The 17,970-nt window shown below is 41.4% G+C and overlaps 1 protein-coding gene across 2 annotated transcripts in view; it reads right to left on the bottom strand.

Annotated features, from left to right (window-relative positions):
• Positions 1-14,395, bottom strand: part of plod2 (procollagen-lysine, 2-oxoglutarate 5-dioxygenase 2) — a 31,541-nt gene extending 17,146 nt beyond the window's left edge. The window contains exons 1-3 of one of the 2 annotated variants that reach the window (XM_058638044.1): positions 13,881-14,395; positions 2,010-2,101; positions 647-783 (exon numbers count right to left, since the gene is read on the bottom strand). In XM_058638044.1, the coding sequence (XP_058494027.1) occupies positions 647-783; positions 2,010-2,101; positions 13,881-13,983 (332 nt within the window). In that variant the 5' untranslated portion in view covers positions 13,984-14,395. The remainder of the gene's footprint in view (positions 1-646; positions 784-2,009; positions 2,102-13,880) is intronic. The other variant, XM_058637962.1, reaches the window with a different exon arrangement.
• Between the last annotated feature and the right edge of the window lie 3,575 nt (positions 14,396-17,970).

The following is a 17,970-nucleotide window of genomic DNA, read 5'->3' as shown; positions in this document are numbered from 1 at the left end:
CTGATCACTTTTAAAATACCATTTTTACCATAACGGCTTGTTATCTGTGAAGTGTACCGTACAATCAAACTAAAAGAAATCCAATCCAACTACCTGTTTCAGGGGTGTGATTACTTTGCACAGCATTTACAGGTAACCTCACGTGACATGGTACAGGAAGTATCATTGTCTTTCTGTTCCATTTGACGAAAATATGGCCTGCAATCCTGTTATTATTCTAAACCGCTCACATTAACCTCAGTAAAAGTTCCCATTAGCCTTGACAGCTTATAATTCAAGCTCCCCGCATGTGAAACTTTGCTGATGCTCTATAATAATACCTTTGCTAGAGTGAGTGAGTGGAGGTAGTATCACTTTCTAAGCAATTGTTACAGGCTGTGGTTGTTCAAAACTAGTGTCATTTTAAATGCATAAATCTACATGATAATAGATGGGGTTTTTTTATGGATATTTCAAATCAGTGCTAAATTAGATAAAACCACAGTCGTCAAACTGAACAGGGGTTAATTTAGCCTTTCAGATTTACTAATATTTCATGCCCAAGAAAAGTTCTCACTCAACAAGTGCTGTCTGAATTTTGGGTTCCTGAGAAAATCAAACTGAAATACAGACAGAATTGATGTGAGGGTAAATGACAAACACCTACCTATCCACGGTCAGGACAACAAGATCCTCCTGATCAGCCAGAGCCTCCATGGCTTCCTTTAGTAGTCTGACTTTTTGCCCTCCACCGATAGATCGACCTACGTCACCACCCTTCCATGCTTCTCCCATTCCCAACACCTGAAACATAAAAAAACGGTGGACAGGTTCCTTAGTCCAGCATGAACTGGCATGGCACCACCAGTTGTTCCTCACTTCTTAGTCTTGATTATTCTTTATTCTTCAAAACCACTTAGGGACAGTTTTTTTATCTTCTACAAACTTTTCTAAATTCTGACAGAGTAAGATTGGTCGGTCCGTTACTGTCTTCATTCAAAGAAATGCTGCTCATAAAAAAAATGGGTCAGTTATGTTATCCTGTTATTTAAAAAACAATTCCAGTTATAATATACAGCCTAATAGCCCATCAGAGTATCTGAAGTTATTCACGAGTCATTCAGCACAGGGCGCTGTGAGAACTTTATAGTTCTGACATGTCGCTAAATACACCAGACTCTGTTAAATATTGACATTTTAGAAATTTGCTTATTAAATGTTGGAGATTAACACAAGTGATTTTAGGGTAGAAAAAATGTTAAGGTTACAAGATAGGAGCTCTAACTTATTGAAACTTTTCATAAAACTGAACTCAATTTTTCAAATTGGAAAGTGCTATAAAGCACACAATGAAACAGTGATATGTTGTTTTTCTGTGAAAACAGAGGACATGTGAAAGCTAAACTGTCAAAGCAGTTCGCTCCACCTGCAGTGTGACCTCTTTAATGGTATATTGTGTCACACACAATTCATTTGAGTATGATTTTTAGAAAAAGTGACAGCCCTCGTTAGCAGTCTTTTCTCATTTGTTCACTCATGCTCGGAGTTTAAGTTAGCCTCATACTGCTTATCCACATGGGTCAACTCGCCTGCAGTATCACGGAAACACCTGAGTTGCAGGCAGCTTATTTGTTTACTAATGAGGTGTTGTGGGGCTTGCAAGTGAGCGCCTGCAGAAGATGGAAAGTAGACTGGTGCAGAAAGACCAAAGGATAGTAAGGAAATGTGAGCAGGGCATGAACTTGGAGGCTCCATGGCACACAAAAAAAACAATTTTTTTTTATGGCTGCTTTTTTAACCACAGAGGGGAAATTCTGCTCCCACATTCAGGAGTGTCACTGTGAAGTTTCTCTGTGCAGCTCACTTGGACTTCACTGTTTACTCTAACGGGCCTAATCAATCTCATGAAGTGTGTTTAAAAAAAAATGCTGCTGTCTGTGAGAGTGAGAGGGAGTGCTGTGGTGTTTGCTGGGATAAAAAACTGCCCGTTTGTGAGCATCACTTTAGAACAGGAGCAGAAAATCTCTTACCTTCACAGTGTAGTTGAAATAGTTTGCAGTCTGCATAAAGCGGAGGAAGCCATCTGTTTCCTGTGTTGCAACGGTTAAGACTAGCAATTTATCTGAAACAGAAATAAGAAAAAGAGTACCACAAGTGATTATAGGGATTTGGGAATACCTTCTCGGAGCAGATGTTCTCTTTTAGCATTTAGCGTGTGTGTAAATTGTTCTACATTATTTACATTTCCTCCTCTGTGGACCACGGTCCATGTAAACCTCAGACCTATGTCAACACACTGGTAACTGTATGGTTTAGCGTTCTAAGGAACATCCTCTGTAGTTTTAATTGGATTCAAAAACAGAAGCGTATTTTTAAACACAGAGTCAATAACTTTTATCTCTCTGGGTCAAATGAGCTCCCACAAGCCTACGGGACACTTCGCAGTGGTCACAAGTGCTGAAGTCTGAGGTTTCAGGAAGGGTTAGACCAATACAAATTAGCGCTAAAGCATTGTGTGAGGCGGAGTACACCCACGAAGCTCATTTTCACTTGCTCTGTTGTGTTTTTATAAAAGCCTTTGATCGGAAAGGTCGGCAATCTGTTGTTGTTTGCCAAGGAAGGAAGTAGCTTCAAGATCTGCTTCATAAAACTCAATTACTGTGTGAGAGAGAGGGTGGAGTTGCTAATTCAACCTTAACTACAAACAAAAAATTCTGGGCCAGTATTAAGACAGGCCAACAAAAAAAGTTATTGACACTTTAATATGGTTTTATGGTCACACTTGAGCGCTGAAATCCGGCTTTTCATGTGTGGAAGGCCAATCTACTTTCTGTTTAATATGCAGCACTAAATCCTTGTTAAACTATGTACTGTGCTGCACTGGCAAGTAGGATTGGAAGTTTTAGAAAATACATATAAGAGCCATATAAAGAATTCTAATTCAAGTCTAATCCAGTCTGCCCCACAACACAACTGAAGAGCTGATGTAACAAGTCTGGAATAAAAAAAAGAAGGAGAGATTATCAGGTATTAATCATTTCCTTTTTTTTGACTATTTTAATTAGTCTGCAGTGTATTGCTTAATTATTTGTCTTGGTGATGTGAACAACAAATGGATAGTTGAAATAAAATTAAAAAGTTATGGTTTAAAGCCTCTTTCACACACAAATTATAAAATTAGAGGCAATACCTTTGTTTTTTTAAATCTATTACTCTGGTCCCTCTATGATCCAACCTATGCCATATTGAGCGCTGTCCCAAGTTCTTAAAAGTTTGCCACAAACACTTGTGGCTAATTGCACGGGTAAATGAATGTGCATCGTAGCATTGCAACAGAAGTAACACTGATATTTGCATCACTGCCAGAAATGAAGCACACTGAGAAGAAATGTTCAAAGTGTTCACCCAGGTCTTGTGTTCCCACTATTGCTGATTGAGGAGCGCTGAGATGAAGTCAATAATAATTTAACCTGGAAGTGAATGCTGATTCCCACTGGTCAAAAACCAGTTTAAATTTGTGTTTAAACAGGTCTATATTTTTTTTTTTTTACCAGTGGGAATGAGGTGAAATTTTATATATATAACCACAATATTCAACCTCCCATGTACTCATTCACACTTAAGTACATTACAAGTAGACACTGTGCGTGCAGTACTTCTTTTCCAATAATGTGACTGAGCCATTCTGTCATCCCAGTCTAGTCAGTGGCCCCTGTCACCGCTCTAATAACCATTCCAGCACTCAACATCTGACACAGACGTTGTGTTACAGGTTGGAAATAGATCGTCTGCCTCCAACCTGACAGCATCCGATGACACATAGCGAGAGAGATTGGGCAGATTTAGCACAATGTGAGCTTCAAAATGAGCCCAGGCGCAGACGGAAGAGATGCCTCTTCTGTGCCACAGGTGTGTCCCTGTTCTTGTACTTGGCTGCAAGGCAGGAGATGGAGGAGTATAGTGCTGGGAGGAAATGGTGTCCTCTACATCTGGGAAACTTGTAATAGTTACAGGAGAGCTTTACATGTATCACCTCCCCTAAAATCATTAGTAGAATTTTCTACAACTAATCACAGACTGACTGGCCCAAAAAGTCATTAATGACTCAAAGCCCACATAAGACAATTACAAAACTTTAGAAAGGGTTTATCTTAATTATTTAAGATAAATGTGTTCATGTTTATTGTCAGTAGGCTAGACTATTGTAAGTGTGTCTCTACAGGTCTCATTAAAAACTCAGCTGCTGCTCATCCAGAATGCTGCACTTAGTAACAACCAAGGTAGTGGATTAATTTCAGGATGTACCTCCAAATCTTAAAAAATCCAGACCGCTCAAGTCACCTGGGACACGTTAGCTTGTTGCCCAGAATCAAATATCTCTTCCCAAAAGCCAGAAAACATGCATGCTTGAAGATCAGTTATTCTGGCAAAAGGATTCACTATGAATCAGACAGGTTTTATTCACTTTTTTTCTGTTTGTGTATGCTTGTGTGTATGTGTGTGTGTGTGTGTGAATCTGGTAATGTATCTAGGTCAGTACCGGTGGTGCTGGAAGGCCGAGTCCTTAAAGTGTGGAGTTTCCTCCCACAGACTAAAGACAAATGATTGTAAAGTGCTAACGTTGGTTTGGGCCTGTTGTTTACTGCAATCCTGTCCATAGTTGACCCTGTGTTTCACAGAGTGTCAAATTTGACTGGATCCAGCTGCCTGTGACGCTCAAAGGACAAGATGTATAGCTAATGGCTAATGGAAAGATTGTGATTTCTTGGCAGAATATGCCAAAAAAATCTGTATATAATGCTGTTATGACATTCAGTATTATGTTTGGATATCTCTGCAATGACGTCAGCAGATCACCAACATCTGCATTTTTATTATGCAGTTTAAAGGAAATGTTAAGCTGCGAGATGGGATTCCGGCTCTGTTGCAGTTCATTGTAATAACCTGTGTTTTGGCTTTTGATTTAGTGCATGAATTAAAACATAATCACTGATCTCCCATCTGAATCTGACTTGACCTGATACACCAACGGATTTCCCCCCTCTTCTAAACACGCAGGCCACACGAGTGTATTCCAGCAAGCAAGCGTCCCATTTAAGTACAGCCTGGGGATGCAAACGTCCTGAGATTGACACTTTTATTCCCTACTTTACAACTCTTACACATATATATAATCACTCCATCAAATCTCTCTTTCCTTCTTCGATTCCCGGTGGTAAGAAAATCTTTAGAAATCACAGTGGCAGTGAACAATTGAACGCCGGAAAAACTTGGCTGGATATCGTGACGCTGTCACTAATTAAAGTGCAAAGTGTGATGAGGTGAAAAATTCAAATCTGTCCATTCCCTGCCAAGCTGAGGCAATTTTTCTCTGTCTCTATCCATCATTTTCCTTTCTTTTTTTATGTTGCATTAAACCGGGGGTTGTCAATACGTCGCCTTTGCTTCACTTTTGATTGGGCTTTTCATCATTTACTGTAAATACTCTGATAATCAGTTTGGCACACTGGAGTGACAGGAATCGCTGAATTGCACATCCACTACAATGGATGACTGACTACAAGTGTCTGACCTTGTGCTGAGGTGCCAATTTTTACTACAAAGAAAAGTTTGATTTAAGCCACCTAAGATATAACTTGAGAAAGCATTCATTCAACTTCAGGTCAGGTCACCAGTCCATCACAGGGCCACGTAGAGACAAACAACCATCCATTCTCACCCCTATGGTCAATTTAGAGTGTCCAATTTGCCCCAAATCTCTAGAGAAAACCCATTTACACACAGGAAGAACATGCAAACTTGCTGTAAAGGTACGGGTGCTGACCACTTCACCAACCGTGTGTCCAGTTGAGTACGCAAACATACGATAAACGTCTTAATCCCTGATCTTATACACTTACAGTCTTCTTCTTTTCCTTTCAGCTGCTCCCTTCAGGGGTCGCCACAGCAAATCAACCTCCTCCTGTTCTCTGTATCCATCTCTCTCACACCAACTAACTTCATGTCCTCTTTCACTACATCCATAAACCTTCTCTTTGGTCTTCCTCTGGACCTCCTGCCTGGCAGTTCCAACCCCAGCATCCTTCTACCAATATACTCACTATCCCTCCTCTGTACATGACCAAACCATCTCATTCTGGCCTCTCTGACCTTATCTCCAAAACATCTAACATGTGCTGTTCCTCTGACTGACTCATTCCTGATCCTATCCATCTTCGTCACTCCCAAAGAGAACCTCGACATATTCATCTCTGCTACCTCCAGCTCTGCTTCCTGTCTTTTCCTCAGTGCCACTGTCTCTAGACCATACAGCATCGCTGGTCTCACCACTGTCTTGTATATAGCAAAACCTTCACTCTGTGAAAGACCAAGGCTTATATAGCTAATGATTCCATGAACGTGTTGGTCAGCAATTTGCTTACACGCCAATGAACGTAAACCACTTTTCATGATTGTGTCTTGAGAAGCTGACCTTGGTATCACAAGTTTCCCTTTCATGCAACAGTTAGGACTTTGTATCTGAGTGTGTTCCTGAGAAAAACCGTACCAGCTACTTGCTGAGTCAAGGATAATAAACATACAAATACCTAATTTGGCTCCACTAAATGAAATCCTGGGCCAACTGCATTGTCCTTTGATGTGCTTAATTTTATGTAAACATCAAAATGACTCAAATAATGAAGCATGGCTTTCGAAACAGATGGCGGAGAAGGTTTCAGACAGCTGCACTTTTCGAGGATGAGTGTCTGCTCTGAGTAAATACAGCATTTTCTCTTGTCAGGACTGAATGAAAAATCCACAGGGGGAGAGGAATGCAGCTCATACAGTGCTGCTGTTACTGTTCCCCAAGACGAGTGCCTCACCTCCTCTCTCTCTCTCTCTCTCTCTCCCTCCCTCCCTCTCTGTACCACATGTGGATCAGCCGTCTAGGCAAACTTTCACACTTGAACGAGCAAAGGTTCTGACTGACTGGTCAGTGCCAGGGCTTAAGTAAGCATTTTCTTGTAGAACAGAAAGAGGTATCACGGGAACGTTCTCTGGCCTTGAATATACGGTTAACAGGATCTCCCCCCCCGTTGACGAGACATTCCTCGTCGGCGAACCCAAACTCTTGCTCTATTTTGGTCCTTCAAGTCAATAAACTCTCCTCACCTTAAGTCTCACATAAAATAATCTGAAGGGTCTCAGAGCAAGTCCAAGTCGCTGAGTTCACGGCCCACGTTATGGGAGAACTGAAGGCTGTTTTTGGATCCCAGAGTGGGAAAATCTCAAAACTCCCCTGCTACGTTTTTATGATTATACATATGCAGTCAATACACTACTTTGGGAAGACAATGACGCTGTAATCCCACCTCTCTCTTGCGCTGCTGCTATCTTTGTTGTCATCATCTTCCTCTCCTTGTAGTTGGAGTTTGTTTGCTCTGTTTGTTTTATGATAACTTTCCTTAGATAAATAAACCCACCTGGCATGGTTTATTCTCGCTGTTTGTATGCTTGTATATATTTATTTGAATAATTCTTTACCCCAGCCTCAACATCCCCTCCCCCTCCATTTTTATGTATAGTATATTGTATATTTATATATATATATATATATATATATATATATTTTTTTTTTTTTTTTTTTTATGTAAAAATACAATGGTATATTTTAGTCGCAGCGTTACAGCACCACATACAGGTCCGGCATATGTATTACAGCATTTAGAGTCATTTAGGGGGGGTTTCATGTGGTTTCTTGAAACAGTGCCATCTTTACAGAAAAGCTTGTTGTTCTTAAAAGCTTTTCTGGACAGGGGAAAGTTCTGTTTCCGTGTGGATAAGACCTTAATCTAAAAGTAAAGCTTGAAACAATGAAGCCGGAGATGGGGGCGGGGAGACCTACACATGACCGCATCTGACCTAATTCAGACTTTTGTGCAAGGACTGCACACTGTGAGGCTTAATTCAGCTTTTGCTGACTGCAACCCAGTGCTCCATTCTGACTTCTGGTTCACGGTAAAATAGGTAAAATTGTATCTGAAAATATGGTCGTATATGGTAAAAGCTAGTAGCTTTTCACAGCCTCCCAAGCTTTTATTTTTCATGGATGGGCCTCGAGTTCAACAGTGATTCACAGAGCCAGACTGTAACACTGAAACCTCTCATTGTGCTGCTCAATGTAACTTAAACCCTCTCCACTAACTGTCTCTAAAGGGGGGGATGTTGTGGAAACTTTTTTGAGCCGCGTTGCGTAAGGAGACGGAGATTTATGGGAAAGCATAGAAAGATGTGGGCAGGACACAATTAGCGTGTCATGTGGATTTGGCTGCAGCACGTTTTTTTTTGTTGTGTCATGGGTCAAAGTAATTGACTTTGCCACCTCGGTGTAAAGCGATGGTGCCGGCAAAAAACGAGACTCACAATTTATGATAAAGACGTGTTGCAGGCGGTTGGCGAGGAGAAATCCGATCTTATCTCTGTCCTGCGTAACATTCCGCAATCTTGCTGAGACTCTTCCTTGTTTGCTTTGAAAGTTGCTGCACTACGCTTTATGTAAGGACATTCGTCTTGGCTGATACAAAACAGACCAGTGACATGACGCCCACCGCTATATGGTCAAAAAATGAGCTGAAATTCACTGAGTGCTGCAGACGCCGTATGAGTTTGCCATTTGATATACGGTGCACATTGTAATAATAAAAATACCGCTTGTAGCTGTTTTTTTCCAGTCAAAGGGGCCAAGTTACGCTCGGGCTGAATTTGTGCCGTGTTGTCCAAACATGACTGAAATCGAATGTGTGTGCCCACAATTGAAGTTGGGGTGAAAAGCGCTGGCTGCCGTACAGAGAGCTCATATTAGTGTTTCTCGGGATCACGGTGACACATTCAGGCCAACTCTTTTGGGAAGCACTCACAGCGTTGCACTCTGACACAGAAACCCGGGGTTTAATTCACTCATGCACAGCCGGTTAATCACAGCATGAAGTGGGGTCGAAGGTTAAATAGTTGGATCCGGGAAAAAATATCTTTGCATGCGCGTGAACACATGAGTATATATACTGTGCTGTGGATACAGTGCACACGCACTGTACAACTGACTGACAACAAACGTGTCCACACAAATCCTCGCTGAGACCGACACATGCCTTAAAAGGTTCAGTCCTCATAGATCTGCCATCCCATCATTTCTCAGCCCTCTGTGACAGGTTTACCAGCTTTAGATTGATGCTAAAAATGTATCCACAAGCGAGCACCAGTGCATAAGTAGCAGTTGTGACTTCTAAAAGCGAGGAGACCCCCAGACATTCCTTTACACCGAGGAGAACATCATTTAAAATGTATTTTAGCTCTCAGAAGTACAGTAATCTGCATCTCCCTCATACCTGCACACCTGAAAACACATGATCATATACACACACACACTTGGCATTTGAGTTTCAAAGCAAAACAAGATTTAAGGTCCCCTTGTATCCTCGTATCTGCTTTTGTCAAGAGTTGAGTCAGATGCTGTTTGTTTTCTGTGATGAGGAGAAGTTGAGACTGATAAAACACAAACGCGGGCGTCTGAGTAATAGTTTCCAGAAGTGTCTTTTACTGCCTGTCTAGACTAAAAAAACAAACTGAGACTTTTTAAACTAAAACTGGGCAAAACGAGTTTCCAAAAGCCAGAAAATGAGGGACTCCGAAAACTCTCAGAGTAGTGTGGACGGCAGGCCGTATGTAAACAGTGAAAAATTAGGTTTTAAAATGAAAACCCATTCATGTGGACATCGCCATAGCAACCGGCAGTTAGGGACAGATCCACAAAAGGGGTTAGAAAACCTAATTGCTCGCAGATTAGTCGGTTGTACAATGTTTTAACGGCCCACAACTTAGTTAGAGTCGCCATAATTGATAAAACACATCATTTCCATTTTTAAAAGGGCTGCTGTGCAAGTGCATCTGCAGAGAAGTGGGGCGTGTTTTCTACTCCTCATGTAAAACCACAGGCCCTTCAGAACTTAGGATGTGGCACAGCGTCACCAGCGCCGGGCCAGGAAACAATTTTGTCTTCTCGTAATTCGTCATTTCGAATCGCTCAGTTACTTTCTCCTTTTACAACAAACAAACAACAAATTCAATTTAGAAAAACAAAACAACAAATTGAATTTGGTCGATGTCTCAAGTGCTGTTGGATGACATTTATTTCCCCTGCTCGCTGCATTCCTGTTTTAAATCGTTAAAGCGTCCTTTTGTTGACAGGCACACTTAAAACAGTCTAGGTGAGCTTAAAAGGCATTGTAGCAGAACTCAATGTGGCGACGCAAGATGTTAAGGTGATCCACTCCTTTTAATATTTGGTAACCGCGAGCTGCTCACACTGGACATTATTTTGCATGCTTCGATCAACAAGCAGGCTTTAGTGATTAATAATCTGTGCTAATAGAAACCTAGAAAGGACACTGTTCTTTGAAAGTGTGCTGCTGGAATTTGTTCTTTTTCCTCCTCCTTAAATAACACCATCTTGGTATGTTACAGTAATTATTCCAGGCTTTGTATCCTCGATATGCCTTTCATGTACTTTTGCTAACAGCTCAAATCATTGTCCTAAAAGTTTGACGATAAGGGAACTTGAAATGGTCTGGTCTCACACAGCTGTATCAATACGAGAATTAGCCAAAAAGCTTTTGCTGGAGCTCGGCAGCTGCTCAATTCCCAGTTTTCAGTCACTCCGAGTAAGGGAACATGTTCATACCATAAACAGCACTGACAATTCCACTAGTGAAATGTCATCTGTTCTCAGTACGGCTTAAGACAAAGGCAGGAATTTCATCACGGGAAGTCTCCTGGTTATTCTTATCTTATTCTGATGGTTGTCAAAAAAAACACAGCCACACTGGGCTTTAACTGAGACATGGAACCAACCCTGTGGTGATGCAGTGACAATGTACTAAGACGTGATTACTGGCTTGGCTTGCCAACGGGGTTTGTTAGTTTGTTAGACTGGAATTACGGGGCAACAGAGAGCACTATTATATAGCATATAAGGCTTGGCCAACCTTAGGTGGAGTTTCCTCTTCGAACTCTATAAAACGCTGCCTGCTGACATGTCAGCGATGTCTGGGAAAAAAAAAAAAGGTCTAATCAAAAAAATCCACAAGAGACCGCATCATGATGGGTGTTTGTTCCTCTTCCATAAATATTTACCCATAAATTTGTCCTAGTTACTGTCAGGGATACCAAAAAAAACTGAATGCAAAATCACAGCTGATATTTTAACAAGCCGTGAGATCTGTTTCGGATCAACGGAAGTTTTACAGTTTTCGCACAGCGGGAGTTTTCGTTTCTCATTTCCACAACTGAGCAGCTGACGCTCAAGAGATATATTGTTTTCATGAGCGCACTTGACTCGCGCCCGTTATACTGAAATGATGGAAGTGAAGTCTCGAGTCATTCGCGGAGATATGTAGCTGCTGAACACACGCGTGAACGCAGAGAAATGCCGGCATTAACTCCGACATTTTGTGTGTCAGGGGGGATTACAGTCAGCCAGCTATCAATGAAAGACTCCTTTCAGGCGGCCGGACAGTCTGGCTCTACATCGCCTAGTTTGTAAATTTCCAAAAACTGACCAGGTGAGAAACGGGGCCGAGCTCTGCAAACCTGCTGAATCGCGGTCTTGGAGACCGTACAGTATCTGAGAGACAGAACCAAGACAAGAACACCTTCCCTGCGTCGCTATCCACACACGAGAGTATACAAATACCTGTGCTACACCACGGCATCTAAAGCATTTCTGAATGTTCCCTTGTAGCACACACTGTTTCTGCTGTGTGAAACACCGTCGCTATGACAACCAGCATCTGGCTCCGCCCTAGAAGCAGAGTCGTTCTAAGACAAACACGTGTTGCTCTAAAGCCTCTCTGGAAAATACATCATTTTGAAGAAGACTCCCATGATGATTTCATTCATTCCACATTATAACACGTCATGTAGATTTATGTGTTTTTGGCACGTTTAAATAAAGCTGCTTTCACAACGAGGGCTGCGATGGTTAATCGATTAGTAATTGATTATAACATTATTTTCCCAACTGTGTTGATAATCACTTAAACGGTGATGTTTTTTACAGTCTATTTTTATGATCTAAAAAAACAAAACAAGCTTTTTGGCTTCGTAATTTTGAATATTTTCTGGTTTTGCTTCATTTATCAAAGAAATCATTCAATCTGAATCATTTCAGACATTTCTGACCAAAAACAGAAATGTTTATGCCAGAAAGTAATCAACAGATTAATCAATCATGAAAATAAGTGTGAGTTGTCTGGAGGGACTGTATGAGTGAACATTAATGTCTGCAGACGTTGCTTCTGACATTATCCTTGTCTATTCGCTGGATAAATAAAGATTATTCTGATTTTACTCTTGTGTCTTAATCAGATTGGAACATTTTATTCGATGTAGTAATCCACAGGAGCCATGCTCTGTGGCGTCGATCGGGAATATCAATGGAGTAGAGTCGTGTCAGGCAAAGTTGATAGTAGTCAGATTATTGGTGTCAGTGTTTCCCAATAAAAAAAACATATGGTTTCTATTTGGATTACAAATAGAAGAGGGGAGTCTGCTGCACTACACATCAGACATGCCATTTTATTGTGCAGTGCGTTTTGGGCTTCATTCTTCAGTCTGTCAGTGTTTAAAAGGAGTGTCTGTTTGTCATTTCCATTCAGTGACTGATGACTTAATGATCCATTTAAAACTTTTACAAGTACACATGGCACCCAGTGAAACAGCAGCTGAGAGGAGCTTGATAGCACGCTGATATAATCTGGCGTACGGTCGGTAAATGTTACGATACACCCCGCGTGCGTGGTTGATATGAGATCACATATTGTTTTAATCTTTCATGTAAAACTTACTGCCTCTGGCACTTGTGCGTTATAACTTTCCCTGTTCCTCTGTGATAGCTGCTTTAAAAAATTTTGGAAGGAACTCACAAGCAAAAAATGTAACACTTATTAAAAAAAAAAAAAGGGAGGAAAAAAAAGTGAAAGCGGCTGCTGTGTGGAGGACACCCAGCCAGTCCAGACCAGAGGACAATACGAGCCTGTGGAGACTGCTGAGAACGAATCTGGTTTTTCACACTGTCCCTGAAACAATTTAGCAACAGAAAAACATGCAACACATGAATCCTCTTGTTTCCAAGTTGCCCTTAAACGCCTGACAGAAGCTGAAAATGGTGTCGGAGTAATTAAGAGAACACTTCTTACGCCACAGCAACAACATGCTAAAACAGGGGGGGCGATTTTTATAACCAGTCCATAAAACGTGTGACACATCTTAGGGAACATAAACGTATACATGTGCAGTGTGTAGGTTGTAATCAGCTGTATAAGAGCTGGTTTGGCGCTTGGCTCTGATCCACGGACCTGAAATTACAACGCGTTTATGACCGTTTTGGGCTTTTACGCAATTGCTTGTTAAAGAATACAACATTGCGCATCCCAAACTGCGTCTTCTTAAACTTTTCTGCTTTTACTTTTGCGCGTCAATGCAACCGTTTGGACAAACACTGGAGCGACATCTCGGCGCGCGCACACTCGCCCACCAGTTGCTCGTGTGAAACAAAAGCTGCCAAATAAACAAGAAATTAAACGGGATTGTGAGAAACCACAGACGGGTTCTTTTGCGAGAGGCGGCACATGATGTCATTTTTTGCTCTCCGGCGTGCACACAGCGACTGGGCAGACATGGAACATGATGTAGCCGGTAAATTACAGACCCCAAACATAAGCCCGAGTTTGCGAAGTTGGCGTGACAGCTCGGAAACAGAGATGTGAGACCGTTCGCGCTTCGATCGAAAAAGAAATAAATAAACAATGTCGTGCGTAATGGCAGTGAGCGTTGTTTGAGGGGGAGAAAGGTGTGCCGTTGTTTACCTTTAGGGATAGGCGCAGGAGCCTGAGGGGTATCGGTGGAGAAGACAGAGTTTGCAAACTTCACCCAGCATGAAAACACAAAACAAAACTTGAGGTACTCCATGGCTGTTGTTGTTTGCTGTGCGCGTCCGTGGACAGAGCGTCTGGATGAGTGCCTCCCGGACCCACAACGAAAATCAACCCTGGAGGGGTCGTTGATAATAATAAATAAGAAAAAATAATAAATACAATAAAAAAACAAACTTCTGATGGAGATCACGCTCTGTGGAAAAAAAAAAAGAAGAAGCAGGTCTTCACACAGCTTTCTCTCAGCTCCAGGCAGACACAGGTCCTATAAGTACTGCAATTCAGGGAAATTAGAGAGTAACAGGCGTGGTTCCTTAATTGCAACTGCAGCCACTTGGGCTCCTGGTGAAGTTACAGCCCAACCATGAGCAGAGAGACATGGAGGAGGACTGAGAGCATCGGTGATTTCTCCGTGTAAACGTGTACTTTGGCAAGCTGGAGGCAGCTAGAGAGAGAGGGAGAGGGAGAGAGAGAGAGAGAGAGAGATTATCCCTCGCGGGGTGGGGGGAGATTGCACCGGGTTGCCCCGAGTGAAATGTATCGCTGCCTGACTGACCAATCAGAGAAGAGCTGTGGTGATGTCATTAATGCCTCAAACTCCCATTTCCTTTGAAATGACTAGATTTTATGACAAAATTAGGATATTTCAGTGCCAAGTGGTCATTTTTTTTTATATGGGCAATTTACGTTGTTTCCCTAATTTGTGGGTTTGCATTCATACTAATGGCTGCCTGTGGCGTGGAAAGTTATACCCGTTAGTTAAAAAAAAATGGAAGTGTAAGAGCTTAACTGTTCTGGACCTTCTCTCCATGAGCAGGGTCCATTATTTGCCACAATTGTGACAGTGATTGAACTCTTCAGTGCTTAACAAATGTATTAAACCACCACCCAAAGCCAATTGACAGCATTGGTTAATATCAAAATCAGTTTCCTTAATGGTTAATACACTGATATGTAGAAGCTCTTTAACCCAAATGATATGTTTAATGCTAAAACACAATTATTATTATTGTTATCCATGTCTTAAAAATAGTGAAGCACATGATTATTTCTTTCTAAGTCAAATTATAGTTATTTACTCACATTCCTGAACAGAAACATTAGTTTTAGTGGACAGAAACATTAGTTTTAGTGGTTGAATGTTGGTCTTTCATAAGTTTCTGGGTCAAATGTGGGTATAAAAAGGTAAATTCAGTCTGTTTTTTGCCAAATAAATAACAAATTTAACGTTTGCTTTCACTTTCATTCAAAACAGTTTAGTAGTTATTCTTCAACAAAGCTCTTGCGTGGCTCAGACTTGTGTGGACGTGCTTCAGTGACGCCATCAGACGGTGTACGTGAGACTCAGTGTGCGTGTCCGAATACCCACCACACCACGGAGAATGAAACTTAACTTTTAAAAGCACTTTCATTGGTGGACATTAAGGAGTTTGCTTAGACCGTGTATGTTTGAGCAGGTGCTCGACTGAGGGGGTGTCATTTTTCACTCCTGACACAAGGACGTCTTGTGTGTGAAAGTGTGACTAAGCACCGCCGTATATCAACCTCCCAGCCATTGACGGTTAAATAGCCCTTTCCTGGTCCCCATCCCCCCCCCCGTGCACATTTAGCTTCTGTCTCACCCGTACTACTCCACTTCTACACTACACTCTCCTCAGATCATGGAACGAAGCAGCAAACTCACTCCTTAAATAGTTCATCTTCAACATAATCCCTGTTATTCACATCACACACAGAAATCTATTTGCCCCCCATGTTTAAATACTGTATTGAAACAGGAATCGAGGGATTATACAGCTGGGGTAGGCAGGGTCATTAGAAAAATGGGGGATTATTTGCACCTCATCCCCAGGTTGTTAAATACGAGGCTCTCTGTCCTGACAGAGCAGACACGCTTCATATACAAGGAATGAGTCAAAACAAATCTCTCCATCTCTGGAATTCTCAGCTGATATTGATCTAGATATTGTGTTTTGTTTTTTGTTTTTGGTGGGGGAGGGTTTAATCAATGACAGAATAAATGGTTTCAATCATGGGTTCCCTGTTGTGAGGAGGTTGCATGTCCCCCCCCCCCCCCATGTGTGTGTCTTTCTACAGTCTTAAATCATGCAGATTGGGTTTATGCAGACTTGTATAAAGTACCTTAAAGGGATACTTGAGTAAAAATACCAAATACCATACCAGAAAAGGACTTTGGTAGATGTTGAAGTCACTTTTTTTTAATAATATTACTAAGTAAAAGTCTTAAAGTGTACGACATTTTCTGTACTTGACATAAAATGTGCTCAAGTTTAGAGCGTGAAATTATTAAAAATGTGAGGAGTTAGGAAAAGAGACTAGGAAAGCTGTTATTCTTTTGATTTTATTTGGTTGTAACGAGTAACAAAGATAGTTATGGGAAATGTAGTAGAGTAAAAGTAATATAGTTGCTAGAAATATAAATAACAGAGTAAAGTACAGATATGTGAATTTTCTACTTAAGTACAGTAACAAAGTATTTGTACTTTTGTCTCCATCTGTCAGCTGGGATTGGCTGCAGCTCACCCCACAACCCACACTGGAGAAGCAGTATGGAGTTATAGATTAATCTGTGAACATAGATTAAGCCACACATCTCTCTCTCCATAGAGGGCATCAGATAACCCCATGACCCCATTTTCTGACAATACATTTTTATATGAAAGTGTAAAATTGCAGTTGCTCGAGCTGCTTTGGTGAAGACGCACAAAAAAATTCAACTTCCATTTACCGTCAGATTGTATCTGCGTTGTCCCCCCCCGTGTCTCAGCCGACCTTGAAAATACTTTCTCTCTTTTCTTATTCGGAGTAACAGACGTGCCTCCTGGCACATACCACTTTGCATGGAAGCTGCGACTGCCAGCCCCAGACTGTTTTACTCAATGACATCACTGGGGTTTGTGGTTTTAATGCAGAGGGAGTAGGAGCAGAACTCTTTTTTTTTTTTTCTTCTACAAGATAAGTGGATTCTCTCCGGTGGGGCCCTGTAACCTTGAAAATGTGCCCATGCCAGAAAACCCAACAGCTGGACTTGAACTTCAGTTTATTCATGCAACAGACCCTGTAGCGAGCACTGGCCAGACATTTTAATTGACAATGAAATCACCACTCTGCTCTCTAACTGCTTTCGACATCATTAAATAACAATATTGTGAAACTTTGACAAACAAAATATCGAGCTAAACAAACAATCCGCAGCAGACGTACGGACATACAAACTCTGCAGCTGGAAAATATTGCGTCCTGGCAGCGCGCGACAGTGAATGTGCTTTTATTTGCTTCGTCTTGTAGAAACCAGGAGAAGAGCGAGGCCGTCCAGTGAAGTGTCGTATCGTTTCCGAGGGAGGATTTGGAGGAATCGTTTTACAAGCGCATGCAGTGGTGGCGGTGAAACTGATGGTGAGTTTTGAACTTCAGATACATGTAATGTGGGTGAAAATTACATATAACTGCAGAAAAATGGTCGGCTACAGCGTGTGGGACTCCTGCAACATGTGGGGAAAGGACAGAGTAGAAGGCAAGGAGCTCATGAGGACAACCAAGTTGTCTTCAGAGCATTGATACCAAAAACCAGGCCCAAGAGAGCCTGATGGGTTAGGCTGGGTTTGGACAGAAATCCAGAAATGTTGGGTTTGCGTCGGGTTCAGTTCAAATAGCGTTTTTTTAACCCTTTAACACCTAAGCCTCAAAATGTCCTTCTGGACTTTTTTGCTTATTTTTTGCCCCTTTTTCCAGAATAACTTTCAATATCTGGCAGTTAGTAAGAAAAACAAAAAGTTTTGTTTAGAAAAAGCACTATAGTTGTACACGAACACCAGATTTTGCATGTTAAATTTGAACAGTATAAAACACATCTTAAAATAACATTTGTTTGAGTTTTTGTCTCAATGTCCGAAAACAGCCCAAAAACTTCTCTGGTGACAAAGACGCTAATTCGCCAGCTTCCTGCAACAGTGTGGGTGAAATTACCGTAATAACCACACGTTGGCTTTGATGTGCAACTTCT

Source organism: Solea solea, chromosome 1, assembly GCF_958295425.1.
Source record: "Solea solea chromosome 1, fSolSol10.1, whole genome shotgun sequence".
NCBI lineage: Eukaryota > Metazoa > Chordata > Actinopteri > Pleuronectiformes > Soleidae > Solea > Solea solea.
The sequence above is the reverse complement of the archived record's forward strand: the minus strand, read 5'-3'. Positions and strand labels throughout refer to the sequence as shown.